We start from the raw sequence: 17,345 nt of genomic DNA, 5'->3' as shown, positions 1-17,345 counted from the left end.
AGCCTTTCAATGAGTTGTTTTTCTGTGACATATAAAAAAAAGTAAAGTAGTCAGTATTTCTTCCTGTAATATTAAAAACAAATTGAATTGCAATTAAATCGCCTTTTACTTCAGCGCCACCCTTGGGTTGGGTTTATTTGAATATTGCTAAATAGGCTACTGAGAGTTTGTTAATATAGTTTTATGCTCGTATTTCATGCATCAATGTTGATCATTTATGCGTATAAACCATGCGCTCTGAATGAAAAACATCTCGTGCTGTGAATTGTTGTTTCCGCTTTTCACATTTTTGAATTTTGAACGCCGACACTTCAACACGAAGAGTGGAATCAGTGGGTTTTGTATTGATTTATAGCTATTAATATTCAGTTAAAGTTCAGTTCCGTTGCTTATATACTAGAAACTTAAAAACTAAATTCACTGCACTTAAACACAATACATAGCCTAATAAAGTCACCCTGAATTACAATTCCTAACAAACTACCAAACAGCTTCCAAAATAAAACTCCAAAATTAGTCTAAACATCATTTAAACAACCATTTTCAGTCGTCTTTGAGATGAAAAATGTTGAATGTGGTTGAGGTTGAAGAGTAACTGAAGTTTTGCGTCACATTCATTATACATTTATTTGACATTTTTTGAATTTACAATGAGTATAAACATTTAAGGTGAGGAAGAAGCTAAAACATCATACTTGAACTTGAACAGGCTGCAAAATAAATCATTGACGTTATGTGTAGAATTTATACCCTCTTGTAAAAAAAAAAAAAGTTACATTTTTGATGGGCTAAACGCTAAAAGAAAAGGAAACCAGGACTACAGCAAATAAAAAAAAAAAAAAAAAAAAAAATGAACGAGTCAAACGATTTTAATTGTGCTCTTTAACAGGCTCCGTTTCTATATTCTCAGAGCGCCCTCTTCTGGAGAAATCTTCAGAGCTGCCTGTAAATGGGGAACAAATGGAAAAGCAGCACAAAACAAATAAATTACCGAAAAATATCAGATTGTCTCATCATTATCCCTCAAGTCGGTCCAAACCCTTATGCATTTAGGAAAGGAAATTTAAAAATATATACATTTAAACAGCTAATATTTACACACAACAGCAGTTGTGAGATCTATGAAGAAAAAAAAAACACTGTTCTGTATTCTGAGTCTTCTGAATATAACTTTATTTAACAAACAGAACACTTTTAAAGTTAATGTTCACTGAAAATCTTCCCCTTTCCAGCTCTCAGTACCAATTAATATCAAATGTCAACGGTTCTCGGGTGACCAAGAGATGTTTTAAAGAAAGGGGGGAATTTATATGAATAATGACTTGAATTTTGGTTTGTTTGTCACATAAAAGGTATTGTATGACTCCAGAAGACGTGTAATACAAGATGAGAGCCACAGAGACTCATTTTAAGGTGCTGCTTTGACATTTTGGAGCTTGACAGCCACAGTCTACATTAAGTTTATTAAAAAAAAAAGAAAAAAAAGAAAAGTAGACCAGAGTATTAAAAAAAAAGGAAAAAAAAACCTCACAGTGGTTAGGGTTTGGAACAACATGAGGGTGAGAAAATGATGTATGAAGTTTGATTTGAATGAATCCTTTAATCAGAGATGAGACCATGTCCATCCACTTCCAGCTATTTCCCTCTGCTGTGTTCTATCCTTTTCTCTGCATCTCTGCTATCACTTCTGCTGCGTTTTTCACTGCCCCTCCTTCGTTCCCGACTGACACTCCTCCTCCCGGCATTTCTATCAGAGTTTCTTTCTCTTTCCCTCTTGCCCTTGTCACGTTCTCCGCTCCTGTCTCTTCTCTCTCTCTCCCTGCTCGTGCTCCTGTGTCTCTCCTTACCTCTCTCTTTCTCATCTCTCCGTCGCTGAGGGCTCCTGCTTTGTTCTCTTCTCCTCTCCCTACTCCTGCTCCTGTGTCTGTCTTTACCTCTCTCTTTGTCGTCCCTCCATCTCTCTCTGCTGTGCTTGTTGTCTGGTGACCTCTGAACTCTGTGCTCATTGTGTTTTGAATGTGCGTGTTTGGAGTCCCGACTGTGGGTGCGTTCTTTCTCCTGCTCTCTCTCAGAGCTGCTGTCACTGGTTGAGTTCCTCCTTCTCTTGCTCTTCTTCTTGGCTTTCTTTCCGGAGGGTTTCTCATCCTCAGAGTCACTGCTGCGGTCACTGCTGTCTGATGAGCTGCTGGATGAACTCTCAGTCTCGGCTTGTTTCTTTTTCTGCTGCTTTTTGCTCTTCTTTTTCTCCTTTTTACTCTTTTTCTTATTCTCCTTTTTCTTTTCAAGACGGTCAAGTTTTCTAAAAAGAAGAAGGGGATAAGATTAAACAGACTGCAGACTGATTGGTCATTGATATAGTATATTATATTTAATATAAATGCTGTTCTTTTGAACTTTATACTCAAAGAATGTATCATGGTTTCCAAAAATATATTAAGCAGCACATCTGTTTTCAACATTGATGATAATCAGAAATGTTTCTTGAGCAGCAAATCAGCATTTTCTATTTCATCTTATTGGTAACACTTTATTTTAAGGTCCAATTCTCACTATATACTAGTTGCTTATCATGCATATTACTAGCATATTGGCTCTTCATTAGCACTTATAATGCACATATTATGTTTTCACCATATTCTATATCCCTTAATCCACCCCATACCTAAACTTTACAACTACCTTACTAGCTACTAATAAGCAGCAAATTAGGAGTTTATTGAGGCAAAGTTAATAGTGAGAAATCGTTTCCAAACTAAAATGTGACCATTTTATTTATAACCATTTATGTTAATAGTAATTAGACTATCAATTGGATTATTATGAAGACAGCTGGTTGTGTAATAAATAATTACTCATACCTAAGCAGTTTCTGCTTTTGTTTGGTAGTCAGAGACTTCAGGAACTCCACCTCAGGGTCGTCCTCTTCCTCACTGGCCACAAGCTCCTGAAGCACAAACACACAATCACTAGGTCCACTCGCTGACCATACATATACAAGAGGCCAATCAGAAAGACACTTTTGTGTAGAAGCACAGTGTGAAATCCAGCATGTCTCGTCTCTCTTGCAATTGTAGTTGTTGGTCTCATCAGTTCTAGTCTAACCCTTCAACCGACGGGAATCGCTCGTGAGCCATCCGTTCAATAATTGGACGTTTTCCTGCAATCACACGCTGAGCTCCAGACATGGATATCATGGGTCATATTTGGGCAGGGACCTGGAGATTACCTGTGCTGGATCACTCATGGTGCTGTCCCTCCCAAGGACACATTTCTTCAGCGCAAACCCACTGTTTCGCATCTCTGCCATTAACTCGGAGGGGTGCATTGACGGACCTGTTAGGACAAATCACTCTTTCAGAACAAATAATGTGTGATCATGCCCCCCCTGAGAGATGTACACTAGCGGCTTTGTTAACACAAAGACACATCAAATCAACTCCCTCGTCTCCCAGCTGGGTAAGGCGTACGCAGCATCATTCTGCAGAAGCAGAGGTTTCAACCAATCAAAACAACAAATAATAACGTTTTCCCACCAACACAAGAGCAGTGTCTACCTCCGCTCTGCTGCAACATACATATTACTGTACAGACACTCTCAGGAGACACTGCCGCTATATTGATTTATTTGAATAATATAAACACAACAACAGAAACGGACAGAAAACTATCAAAGTACACCACACTACGTCTACCAGCTCTAAGTTAAAGGGATACTTCAGCCAAAAATGAAAATTTTGTGCTTATTTTCCCCACTTTAAGTTGTTCTAAAACTATTTTGAGAAATATCAGTGGTTTATTTGTCAAATTCTGTCCAAGTCAGGGTTGTTTGGTTCCCTATGTTCTTTAAAAAAAAATCTTCTCTTATGCTTTGCAGAAGAAAGAAAGAGGATGTAGTCTAAATGATGAAAGATTATTTCTTAAATTTTGGGTGAAGCATCAATGCAATTTTGATTTTATTCTGGAATCAGTGTTATTTTAGAATCACTGACATAATATTATAGTTCTTGATATTATTATTTATTTTTTTTATTCACTTTAATTGTAATTAAAGTTTTAATTTTGTTGTGTTTTTGTCATGTTTATTTGTTTTTTTAAATAGTCTGTTTCATTTTAATTTTATTAATAGTTATTTATTTGTTTTAGCTCATTTAGTTTTAGTTATTTTAGTACTTGAAGGTAAACTAAATGAAAATTAGAAATGTTGCCTCTTTTTTTTGTGGTTTTAGTTTGAGTAAAAATATAATAACCCTGTCTGGATTTGAGGTGACATGTTTGGGTAATGATAGCAGTCTGTGTATGAAATATTCCATCATATTTTTATCCTTCAAAAGAAATTAAGGCCATCTCATCAAGATGAAGATCTTCAGACACAATGCTACCATATGCTTCATGTATTACAAGAGGTAAATGTTTGTCAGGTTAGCCTACATCAAAATAAAAATACTTTACCAGCATCATATAAACAAATAATGTATTCGATTATAGTAGATCATCTAAAATCTTAAAAATATGAAATGCACTTATATTTTTGCCTGACTGCCTCAGTTCAGGATAGTCACTACTGAAGGTTAGGTACTGTGTGGGCTCTAATGTCTAACCAGTGTTGTCCTGACATCACTTTAATATGATGCCATTAGTCACATGGCTCAAAAACACCTGTATTCAGAACTTGATATGAATGGGAATGTTTTGTCCTGGTATTGTAGAATTTCTAGGTGCATTATTAGACACTATCGCCATCTACAGGTCTGAAAGTGTACATCAGCTCTACTATAAGAACAGCAAACCTGCGTTGGACACTATCCCCCGGTTTCACAGACAAGGCTTAAGCCTAGTCCCAAACTAAAATGCAAGTCTGAGCTGTTTCAACTGAAAGAAACTTGCACTGATTGATCTTAAAATATATCAATGCCTTTGTTTTGTCTCAAGAGGAACAGCAGTAATTTTTTTCTAATTCAGCTAATTCAGCTATGGCCTAATCCTGGTTTAGTCTAAATCCTGTCTGTGAAACCAGGCCTATATATCATATATTGTATAAGGAAAGAGCAAGTTTACCTGCTTCATCACTGGGCATAGAGCTGGCGTTGATTCCTGACAGGCCAAAGAGGGGACACTCACGATCAGTGTTCACGTGACCCCATTTATGACACTTAATGCAGCGCACATTCCGCACCTAAAACAATGAAAGAACAAGAAAACAAGCACAATGCCCACATTCACTGCATTTAGACATTTGTGGATAAGTAAACATTGTTAATCTGCATATATGAAGGTGTAGAGCACAGAATGTTCACCTGAATGCCAAAAGGCTGATCTCGAATATTCATATCATCCTTTGCATACCTGAGAAGATAGAAAATAACCATAAGAAATGTATGAATGTGCAAATCTGAGAAGTGATGACTAGTAAACTTACTTTTCACGAGGAGCTACTTTCTGCCACTCAAACTTGTACTCAGATTCGCCTTCCTGAGGATAAAAAAGCGCAAGGTTATTTTAGGTGACATAATGACTTGTAACTATAAGAAAAACATCCGCTAAATGCCTTCTTAACTCTGTAAAGCTTAAAAAAATAAAATGAAACATTTGACAATTTACACATTTAGACAAAATCTGAAGTTTTTCAGTAAGTGTTTGATCGTGTTGATTAAGATGCCTTAAAAAGTAATCGCTTTTTATTTTTCCTCTTTCCTACAACTTGTTTCACTTTTTATAACCATTTCTTGGCTCGGTGTTGATGTCTGTATAGGTTGTTTATTCAGTTTTAGTTTTATTTAATTTTAGTACTTCATACTATATGGAAATGGAATAATATATGTATTGAATTTAATTTTATATGTATGTATATGTATATGTGTGTGGCTGTACATACACATGTAGTTATTTTTTGGAGTTTGGCTTAGAGTTATGTTAGAAGCATTATTATACTCATACCTTTTGTTGTTTTAATATTTTGAATTGTTTTTAGCTTATTTTTTGTTTTCATTTATATGTTTATTATTGAAATGTTGTTGTATGCATTTGTCAATTTTATTTAATTTCTTTATTTTCTTAAATGTGTGTATATAGGATTTACAGAGTTTTGACTTTTAGTTACTTTTTCTTATTTGTAAGTCGCTTTGGATAAAAGTGTCTGCTAAATGACTAAAAGTAAAGTAAAAAAAAGTGTATCAAATACAATAAAGTAGGCTTTATGGGGTTAAACATACTTGACAAGTTAAATATTCATATTTTAAAAGTTTGACAGAGCACAGTCACTAATAATCAACAACAAACTTTAATGTAATGTAAATGAATATTACCTCTTTAGTCTCCTCTGGAGGAAGTTGGTGATGATATAAACACAAGAAAACAAAACAGACACTTTCGTTTAACTATTTTTTCAGTTGATTTTCTAACACTTTGAATTTGAAATCTTATATCTTTTTATGTTTGTGTCATGATCTCATGATTTGGACACGAATGAACAGCTTTCATCAGTTACATTATTTTTTTTGGTCCACAACAACATGATGAATACATGAAGAATGTGGTGAGAAGCAAGATTATAACCTTTAGATGCTCCTGGAGGTGCTTCATACATGAAATTAAGGCCATTCTTCACACGATCATCTCCCATCAGCAGTCTGGAATATAATACATACAAGAGACAAAGTTACAGACCTGATCATTTCCGTAAAATCAGGGAAAACCCTGACTCTTGCGGTTTTCAAAAGCATATTTAATTGAATGAACACATGTGACTGCTGGGTCCAGTCCTGTGTCCTCTCCTCTAACCTGTTGTTGTATGTGTCCTGCTCCTTCACGTAAGCCTGCATCAGTTCCTCCTGCTTCTTCTTCTCGAAGGTTAATTTTTGCTCTGCGATCCATACCTGAGAATCAGAGTTTAGCAGTTTCTCTCTCAACACACACATTAATGACTGTCTTCATCTGACATTACACTCTGCTTTCTATATGATTAGCTGATCAAACTGAATTATTATATCATTACAACTATATGATGTGTTTGTGACTAAATATATTTGCGTATCCATTTAGAAAAACAAGTAAGTTAAAGATCTGAACGAATGTTTACACCATAGCAACAGTAGCTTGCTAGCTAAAACCTCCCGTTTACCTTCTTTATATTGGATTTTGATGCAGGATGAAAATCTTTCTTACACATGAAATTAGCAAAAGATTTCCCCATGTTTCACCACCAGCGTAACGATCAAATTGTTATTGAAAACTGTTATTAAACCCGTTTCCGCCGAACAACATCAAAACACCATCAGCGGCGCCTCTCTATGACGCAAAAAATTCACATCCGGGGTTTGCCCATAGATATATATATATGGGGTTTGCCATACTGAAATCAAAACAAGGGTCGTACTGTACCTACAGAATACTATTATACTGCTGTCTCACTAAGCCAAATAACTGCTATGAGTAGATGTAAATTTGGGAGAAATAAATTTAACAATAGCTAAAAACATTATTAGATTAAAAAATGGGAAAGCTGATAAAAATGAGCTAATATTTATTTATTATACATATATACATCCTAGCTGTATTTTGTAAATCTTATAATAATAATAAATTAAAAACGTGTTTTTAATACTTTTATTTTAATTTCAAAACGTACAGCGCACGTAGTAATACACCATATATGTCTTAAATAAACAAACAACTGTCAAATCATCTGAATACATTATTATACAAGCGGTTAATTTTCTTTTTATTGATTTTCATTATTTTATTACTTTATTTAGTTGTATTTGCACTCCTGTAATGTTTGTTATTTATATTATACTTTTTATATTATGATGCTTTATTTATTTATTTTCAATGCTTTGCAGTGTTTGCGACAGCGAAATCAAATGCCAATCAGAAACGCTACTGCGCAATAATGTGACTGATGCGCCGTTGCCCCGCCCACTTCACCAGCTGACTAAACACACACGTGGATCGACTAGACTCACATGTCAGATAGATACTGCGGATTGTCTGATTAGTTATGAATCAGATAGCCATGCATGCGTATGACTGTGTTGAAGTCTGCGGGCAGTTTTGTTTATGGAGAAAGGAAAAGGAAAGTAAACGCATGTTTAATCTCATCGATCAGAGCAGTGATTCTCTTCGTATCTGGTATTTGTATATACGCTGAGTTGGACAAGGTAAATCAAATTAAGGTATATTGTAGACGAATGTAACTGCTAATATTTGGATCAGCTTAAAAGCTACCATATTGGTGCTAAAGAATGTTTCATGCAAAGGTCTGTATTAAGAGTTCTTGCACGCTGTTGATGTGGTATATTTTGTGTAGAATTTTTAATTTTTTTTATTTCCTATTATTTCAAGGTCAGTGTTTTGTGAATCAATTATTGCCATGTTATCTGTGCATAAATAGATATCTTGGTTTCATTAATCCTGTATTAGTTTATCAGCAAACGAACACTGGATGTTATTGGGCAAAAAAAATAGAAATAATTTCCACTTGAATGTTACTGTTTACCAGTTACTTTGGAAATGTAATAGGTTACAGATTACAAGTTGCCCTGTTCAAAATCTAATACATGGTGTAACTATTTCAATTACTTTAAAGTAATGTAACTGATTACATTTTATTAATTTTGATGACTTTTCTAAATAAATTCTAACACGTTTTCAACTGTTAATTATTTTCAAACATTTAAAGCAAACATCTAAACGTTTTAAGGGTTACCTTTACAGTAGACCTCAACACTGATTACTGTGAGACTTTCAAAATCCTTCATCACTTGAATTATGATTATAATTTAATCTCAAATCACAGCCAGCACAAAATATTCAGATTTAGCACCTCTTTTTACTTTGAGATATATTTCCGAGGTAAAATACAGATTTAAAATCATAACAAGAAATAGTTTAATAGCTATGATACTGTTTTTGAAATCAAATCTTTGCATAGCTATGACAAGAAACACTGGCATCTAACAATGCCTTGGAAAAAAACACAGTTAATCTTAAAAATAAAGTGTATATTTAAATCCAAATAGGAAATAAAACCATTATATGTGTCCTATTCTGTGTCCTAAACTCCTCAAACATTGGTGTCTCATATTTTAGAGCACTCAATGCAATTTGGAAAAGAAATCAATTAAATATGTATGTGTGTGAAAATATTCAGATGTAACCCCCTTTGTAATCTGTAACATTTTCATAAGGAACTTTAATTTAATTACACTTTTTTTCTGAGTAACTGTAACAGATTACAGTTACATTTATGTTGTAATTAAATTACGTAATTCCATTACATGTAACTAGTTAGTCCCCAACACTGCTGTATACATCTTTTTATTTCAGGATGTATCCAACCTCCTGCAACACATTTGTAGCCTTGCCTCCATCTACAGAGGGTCAGCGGATAGTCTTCGGGAAGAACTCGGACAGACCCTGCGATGAAGTTCAAGAGGTGGTCTACTTCCCTGCCAAAGACCAACCAGAAGAAAAAGTTGAGGTATCTCGAGAACTTCTGGTACAGCTGTATTTTCTTCCACAGGCTTCAAATGAGTGTAGTGTACACTTGATTGGGCTGATTATTAAACATAAAAGCACCCTGTCTGAGATGGACTATTCAATTATTCTCTTTGTCATGTGATCAGTGTACATATATAGAGATAGAGCAGGTGCCTCAGACATATGCAGTGGTTCTGAGTCGTCCCGCCTGGCTGTGGGGGGCAGAGATGGGGGCAAACGAGCATCAGGTGTGCATTGGGAACGAGGCGGTGTGGGGGAAAGAGAGTGTGGACGGTGAAGAGGCTCTACTGGGCATGGATCTCGTCAGGTAATCCAAGAAACAATTTTTCCATTAAGTATTTCATGTTCAGCATTAACTGATAACATTCAACTAGTATAAATATGTTGCCTGGTAATTAAAAAAAAAAAAAAAAGTTAGTTTTTATGGCACAAACTGGATGTTATGTCTCTTTTTCAGAGTTTTTGAAAAATATTTTTTTTACATATCCTAAAAGTCTAAATTCAGTTTGATCAAATTTAAGAGCATAAAAAAATTTCATAATCATAAATGGTATATACGAAATGCCTTAATTATCATTTCAGGAGGTCTTAAATTCGGGGACAGAAAAACAGGAATCGTCATAGAGCCTAATGTCATTATTAAATTCCAAAAGGCTGTGATTTATAGATTTGCTCAGTTGCTTTGTTACATTTGTCAGATCACAATTGAAATTCTTAAAACTGCGTCTTCAACGTCAGCATCATCTAGTCACTTGTATACATCATAAATGCAATTTCTCATTATTTTGAACAAATTGCCAATGCATAGGTGCATTACTGCATTTACATTTAGTCATTTAGCAGACACTTTTATCCAAAGCGACTTACAAATTAAGACAATAGAAGCAATCAAAACCAAAAATAGAGCAATAATGCAAATGATTATGTACAGTTGTTGGCTGTTTCCTGCATATATTTTACTGGTTCTATGTTGAACAGTCTTATCAAAATGAGTAGGCAAAAGAATTAGAAACTGCTTTTATATAATGTGACTAGAAGATGATTAAAGAAGCAGTTTAAAGAATTTCAATTGTGACCTGACAAATGTATAGCAAATGAGAAAAATGGTAAAATAAGAGGCCCAGAGCACTTCAGGCTTATTTATAATTAAAAGTATTGCATTATGCATATAATTTTATTTTTTATTTAGTTTGCAGGTATTATTGGTATTTTGTTACACTGTAAATTGCATCTGGCAATTAATTCAACATAAATTAGTATCAGCACAATAAATTGTTCATTTCCTTTCTTTAAACACATTATTATCGCATCAGTAAAATGTAATAACAATCAGCCTCTAATTTGTGTGTATTTATATATTAGTACATAAAAAAACGGTTACAATACATATGTTGAATAAAATGTGATTTGAGTATTTTAAAATTGCACTTAATCTGTTTTGCAGTAGAATATGGGCCCAATATTTTTAATGAAGTAAAAGAATCCAAGATTGCATGGACATACAGTATTAATTGTATATGTGCAGGTCTGTAAAAAGGTATTGAAGGGATAGTCCACCAGAAAATAAAACAATCCACCATCATTTACTCATGTTTTTCCAAACTTGTATCACTTTCTTGTGTGGAATGTAGAAGATATTTTGAAGAATGTTGGTAACCAAACAGTTTTGGTTCCCATTTACTTTCATTGTATGGAAAGCAAATGATAACCAAAACTGTTACCAGCATTTTTCAAAAAATCATCTTTATGTTCCTCGAAAGAAAGGAACTTATAAATTTTTGGGTAAACTATGCTTTTAAATGCAATTTTAAACAAAGTGTGGGATGTTGTTTGTCTGTATGTAGGCTGGCTCTGGAGAGGGCCGACACTGCTCAGCGGGCTGTAGACGTGATAACAGATCTGCTGGAGAAATATGGCCAGGGAGGGAACTGTATGGAGGACGAGTGTGGATTCACCTACCATAACAGCTTCCTCATATCAGACCGCACAGAGGCCTGGGTCCTGGAGACTGCTGGGAAATACTGGGCAGCAGAGAGAGTGGAGGGTAAATCCTGAGTCATGCAACATTACAGTTTTAAACTGAATTAAATCAAAGCGTTTAAAAGGTCTGCTGCTGTTTCTCTCTCTTAAAGCCGGCTATCGGAACATCTCCAATGAGTACTCAATCACTACTAAGATCGATAGGGAGCACCAGGAGTTGAGGACGTATGCAGAGAAGCAGCGCTGGTGGAACGGAAAGACTGAGTTCAACTTTGCTAAGGTTTACTCCTACTCCAACACAGCCCGGATCGAGGCCGCAAAGGGCCGCTACTGTGAGGGCCGCAAACTACTACAGAAGAGCAAAGGTGGCTGTCTGTTTGGTGGTAGAAAGTGATCTGCAATTCATGCAAAGATAATAATAGTGCCTTTTTTTTTATTATTATAATTTAATGTTTGTTTTTAATGAATGTTTTGGTCTCGTTAAACATAGGAATTCCTCAGTCTAGACAAATATATATATTTTAAAAATTTTGATTTATTAGTTGTTTTTTTGTGTAATTTTGACTTTTGATTGGCTTCATTTACAATTAAAATAGTTTATGATTAATTGGATTCATTTGGTTTAAGAATCTGGACAACGAAGGTGAAAATTAAAGGGGTGGTTGATTGCGATTTAACTTTTTTAACTTTAGTTAGTGTGTAATGTTGCTGTTTGAGCATAAACGATATTTGGAAAGTTACGACGCTGAAAGTTCAGTGCAAACGGAGATATTGTCTTTTAAAATTTTGGCAGTTTAATGCCTACAAAAATGGCTCGTAGGGACTACAATTAGCTACTTCCCAGATAAACCCCGCCCCTGGGGACACGCAACGAAGGGGGCGAGGCCATGCTGCGCTGCTTTAGAGAAGAGGAAGAGAAAACTAGGGGTGCACATAAAAATCTATTCATATATGAATCGTGAATGTTCTAAAGCAGCGGTTCTCAATCCTGTTCCTCGCGCCCTCTGCTCTGCTCAGCATCTCTCTCTCTATCTCATTCAGATCATCAGCTCCATCAATGAACTGTGTTCCAATAATACACTATATAGACAGACAGATATTTTTCACATAGCTACGAGAAGCGTGTTTGCCGTGGTAGTGAGCAATACTTTATGGCAAACACTTCTTACTGTTACAAAGTAAACAATTACCTTACAAAAATGCATGTATTCTGCTATATTAAAGCTTTATTCAGGATAAAACCGTATATTAGAAGCTCACATAAGCAGTAGCATATACAAATAACAGCGTATCTAAAAGTATGAGACAACAACAAACAAAGAATCATACCATTGAGAGCCGTGTGCTTGCACAGGTTCTGCGTGATCCTTTTCACTAATATTCTCTGCTCAAATTCATAAGCAATATTGACGACACCATTGTTTACAATACAACCGGAGTGCATTCTGAGGTGAGGGGTGCGACGTTTAGACGTGCCCTGACGGTTTAGCCAATCACAACACACTGGAGCACTGGAGCGTTCAAAGGAGAAGGGACAGAGCGGTGTAGAATGAAGGTAAATTATGTGAAAAATTTGTTGTTTTTTTAAAAAAGGAAGCAACTGCAACCCATAAACACAATCAAGCCTAGAAAAAAAAAACAGCCAACCACCCCTTTAAGAGATTTGATAATTTTGAATGAGCATAGTTCCATAGATCCATTTGTGTTATTTCATAGTTTTAATGACTTTACTTTTATTTTAATGTAGAAAATGATAATAAAGAACAAATAGATTTGTCAAACTTTTGACTAGTTCAGTACCTCACTGTAAATTGCTATTTATGATTTTAAAGTAGATTATTTATGTTGTATAGATTATTTATGGACAGTTTTATAGAATTCTAAACTTTTTAGACAAGTTGTTCTGTCATTATAATGTCTTACAGGCCACATCACCGCAGAGACAATGATGGAGATTTTGAGAAATAAGGAAAGTGGAATCAACATGGAGGGAATGTTCATGACTACAGGAAGCATGGTGTCTGTAGTCCCAAAAGACCAAAATTTACCCGGTGTCCACTTCTTCACTGCTACTCCAGACCCTGACCGGTACAGTACACCAGAATCACTGATATTCACAAGAAACAGCTGTAGTTTCGTGCTTTATAGTCACATAATGATAGGACAGATGATGCTGTTGCGCTATGGACGTCACCGAGTTCGAATCCTTTCCCAATCCCCTTCTCTCTCTCCCACTTCGCTTCCTGTCTCCTTTACACTGTCCTATCATAATAAAGGCAAAAAACGCCCAAAATAAATCTTAAAAAATCATACTTGTGTAGTGTGAACACACTCTCACACATATATATGTATAATGGATTTCCATAGTTTAAGATCTAATCTGGTAGCACTTTATAAATGGTTCCCATTAGTTAACGTTCCTTAATGCATTAATTAACATCAACAATTATTTATTCATCTTTGTTAACATTAGTTAATAAAAAGTACAACTAAATACATTGTTAGTTCATGTTTGCTCAGGTTCATATTTTAGTAATGTATTTATAAATGTTAAAATTAACATTAAATAAGATTAATAAATGCAGTGAAATATTTTACATTGTTAAAGTAATTAATGTGAAAAATGGAACCTTATTGTAAATGTTTACAATAAATCCTAATATTACTCAGGATTAAACATGATATTTAAGATAAATTGTCAATTATTTCCTGTTATGATTTTTAATTATACTTATTAGTTAATGAGTTATGACTAATCCTAGTGGCAAACATCACTATTATTATTGCTTTAAATTAAAAATTATTTGCTATGTTTGCCTGGTGGACAATACAACGTTGAATTATAATTATCAACGCAAATCAAATTATTGATGAATTAATCCTTTGTCAAATTCATGCAAATGTAAACCTGCATATGTCTTGTTCTTTTCTCCACAGGTCTGTCTTCAAGCCGTTTATTTTTGTAGTGGACATAAAGCAGCTGAAGCATACATGCTCTCCGTGTTTTGGAGAGGAGGATCCTGTGAAGAAGAAACCCCGTTTCCAGAGCAAACCCAACCGCAAACACCCTCTGTTTCTGAAACACGAGGTGGCCGCCGCCATCATCGACAGCACTGGGGTGAGCCACAAAATATTACAAAGCACAAAGTGTTTTATACTGGCAGTATTTATTAAGTAAGCTCTGCTACTAAGTTCACATGCTGAAAGGTTAGCCAATCATAACAAAGGTCATTAGCATGGAAATCTTAAAGGTACAGTAGCCAAAACTGTTTTGGAGAGAAGGTTATGGTAAAAAAACTAAATTACAAATTTAGGAAATGTTTAATTTATAATCTAATTTATATTATAATTGTTGTTTGTTTGTTCAGGAGAGAGGACAGAAGATCGTAGAGAAAATGAGAGCTTTGGAGAAGCAGAAGTTGGCAGAGATGGAGGAATATCTAACTAAGGGTATTGAAGATGCAACGCTGCTGGTTCATCTCTTCACAGACACTGTAGATAAGGAGTTTAGTATTTATAACAATGCCTGAGACTGTTTACAATTTAAAAAACATGAGTAGAATTAATTGGATTGTTGGGTGTTTCTTCAACAATGGGCCCATTTGGACCTGTGGACCCTTAATTACTTCGTCACTAGCTTCACTAACTTGCAGATTGATTGGAGTGGAGGCATAATAAAAAATATTCAGCTCACAAGTGATGTGCACAGAATATTCGGACACATCATATGTCTCAAAAATGTAATTTCTAGCTTTTCACTGATGCTAATTGTATATTATACTGATACTAAACTATATTTATATAACAAGTCCCTTTTTTCTGATATAATCATAGTTTACCATGTAATTATTCATGGTTTTATAATGGATTTTCATTGTTTAAGTTTATTCATTTACAATAAGGTCCCATTAGTTAATGCATTAATTAACATTAACTAACAATGAGCTATACATTTGTTACAGCATTTATTCATCTTTGTTAACATTAGGTAATAAAAATACAACGGTTCATTGTTAGTTCATGTCAGCTCAAGTTGCAAATGTTAAATTGAACAAACTAAAATGTATAATTTTAGTGCTTTTACAGGTATTTTTCTTTGATAGTTCAAGTTAGCAAATGTAGTTAACAAATTGTAACGTGTTACAAAATAATTATTAATAATACATCTTTTTTTTTTAATCTAAGGCAAGTGTAAAACTAAAATCTATATATAAACATCTTAAAATTAACAAATATAAACGAAGGCATGGTTAACCAAATCCAAGACAGTTTTAATGACTTTCATACAGCTTCATACGCTCAACCCCTCAGACTTAAGTTCCCAAAGTTGAACAAACACCCCTATACTGCTGCCAAGAGCTAGTTGATGTCATTTGCACAATCATTTAGGCACTTCCTGTATGTTTGGATATCATTTGAAATGATTGTACAGAAGGCAGTAATATATTTGAACTTGTTTATGGTTTAGTCTCATTGTTCTCATTACTGAAATGTAACTAGTTAAACTAATGATATGCTTTTACCGTTTTATAGTTTGTCAAAGATCTCAAATGGGAAGTTTAAATTGTGTCTTTCCCTGCCTTATGTCCATGTGTTATAAAATCCAGTGCCAATTCCAGTCGTTTTAATTAGAGAATGTCTCTATGATGCTCAGATATCCTATGCACTCAACAAACACTTAAAGCTAACTAATTAATCCCAAAAGGATTCACTTTGAGAAATGTTTGATTGTGTGAATTCACCGCTCTATTAAAGTAGATCTATTTAGAAAAGGATCAACACGCAATAAAGTCCAATGAGCAAGTCTTTATTATTGTTTCATGGCATTCTGGTTTCAGTGACCAACTCAATATTGTTGTCACAGCTGATAAATAACATCAGTGTTCTCTGTCACCTTCATCTGTTGGACTTTTCTGTGTAATCCAGAGAGAAACCAAAAAATTGTGTGGCTGGAAGAGGAAACGCAACCACTTCCTACCAATCAATTATGTGAAGATTATGAATCATTTGGAATGAAGCCTACCTGGTGCATTATTTGGAAAACCAAATAAACTACAAAAAATAATGGCGATGTGACACGGAAGTGACTAAAACTGCAATTCATCGACTGGCCAATACAGGCTGGCTCCAAAAGGGAGTCAGTCCCATAGACTCCCCATGTTAAAATGCCCAACTTTACAGCAGAAAAATATGTTTACACCCTGGTACAAAAAGTGGTTTTGGTCTATATAGCTAATTTTGCCCTTCGTGACAACTGTGAGGGGGAGTGAATGTTTTTATAACTCATCCGTTTAAATTATATTAAGCCTTAAAGTTCTGCATAATTGAGGGCGTGGCCGCTTGAGTGACAGGTGGATTTTATTTGTACAGAAAAAAATAATTATAGGTAGGACACTGGAAATCTGGCAATTAGATGTTTTAATGAAAATGATCTCAAACTTGATTTTTACCGCTATATTGATGTACTGTTTTTGTCTGCAAAAAATGAGATGTCACGCCAAGGCAAAAGGCAGTAACTTCCACATCATATAGGGTGCTGATCACCATTTACAGAATCATCATAGTAACATCTGTATCAAATCTAGTGATCATTGGCTAGGATATAGCCTAACATCTAGTAATGTGATTCTTTTTTTTTTTTCTGACCGTAACAACCAGACAAAAAGTTAAATGTGAGTGGATACCGTTTTGCAACCAATATAATTTTCAATAATCGCTAACATTAAAGGATGCAAGACATACTTAACCTATTGTTTTTACACCGAACTGAATTAAAATAGCTTAATTTATAAGAACGATTTGTGGATTGATGTGAACAACAGCAGGGATAATGCTCCGAATGATTATGAATTAAACATCTCCGATGG

The 17,345-nt window shown here is 34.7% G+C and overlaps 2 protein-coding genes across 4 annotated transcripts; one reads left to right on the top strand and one right to left on the bottom strand.

Annotated features, from left to right (window-relative positions):
• Positions 1-609: 609 nt before the first annotated feature.
• LOC306876713 (corepressor interacting with RBPJ 1-like) lies at positions 610-7,318 on the bottom strand. Of its 3 annotated transcripts, XM_079428069.1 has the most exons (10): positions 7,118-7,304; positions 6,778-6,872; positions 6,553-6,626; positions 6,303-6,316; positions 5,417-5,469; positions 5,295-5,343; positions 5,056-5,173; positions 3,227-3,333; positions 2,859-2,944; positions 610-2,299 (listed from the first exon to the last, which is right to left on the bottom strand). In XM_079428069.1, the coding sequence occupies exons 1-10, from the start codon at positions 7,187-7,189 to the stop codon at positions 1,636-1,638; spliced, it is 1,332 nt and encodes a 443-aa protein (XP_079284195.1). In that variant the 5' UTR covers positions 7,190-7,304; the 3' UTR covers positions 610-1,635. The 3 variants fall into 3 exon arrangements, with proteins under 3 accessions (XP_079284195.1, XP_079284196.1, XP_079284197.1); XM_079428070.1 differs by lacking the exon at positions 6,303-6,316 and having other exon boundaries at positions 7,118-7,318; XM_079428071.1 differs by lacking the exon at positions 6,303-6,316 and having other exon boundaries at positions 7,162-7,293.
• Positions 7,319-7,992: 674 nt separating this feature from the next.
• Positions 7,993-16,520, top strand: LOC306876714 (secernin-3-like). The gene is made up of 8 exons (XM_079428072.1): positions 7,993-8,156; positions 9,325-9,478; positions 9,624-9,805; positions 11,343-11,542; positions 11,631-11,843; positions 13,404-13,566; positions 14,416-14,596; positions 14,847-16,520. Exons 2-8 carry the CDS (start codon positions 9,326-9,328, stop codon positions 15,006-15,008), a joined length of 1,254 nt encoding a protein of 417 aa, XP_079284198.1. The 5' UTR covers positions 7,993-8,156; position 9,325; the 3' UTR covers positions 15,009-16,520.
• Positions 16,521-17,345: the final 825 nt, after the last annotated feature.

This window comes from Barbus barbus (genome assembly GCF_936440315.1).
Source record: "Barbus barbus genome assembly, chromosome: 11".
Classification (NCBI taxonomy): domain Eukaryota; kingdom Metazoa; phylum Chordata; class Actinopteri; order Cypriniformes; family Cyprinidae; genus Barbus; species Barbus barbus.
This window is presented reverse-complemented; position numbering and strand designations above follow the sequence as displayed.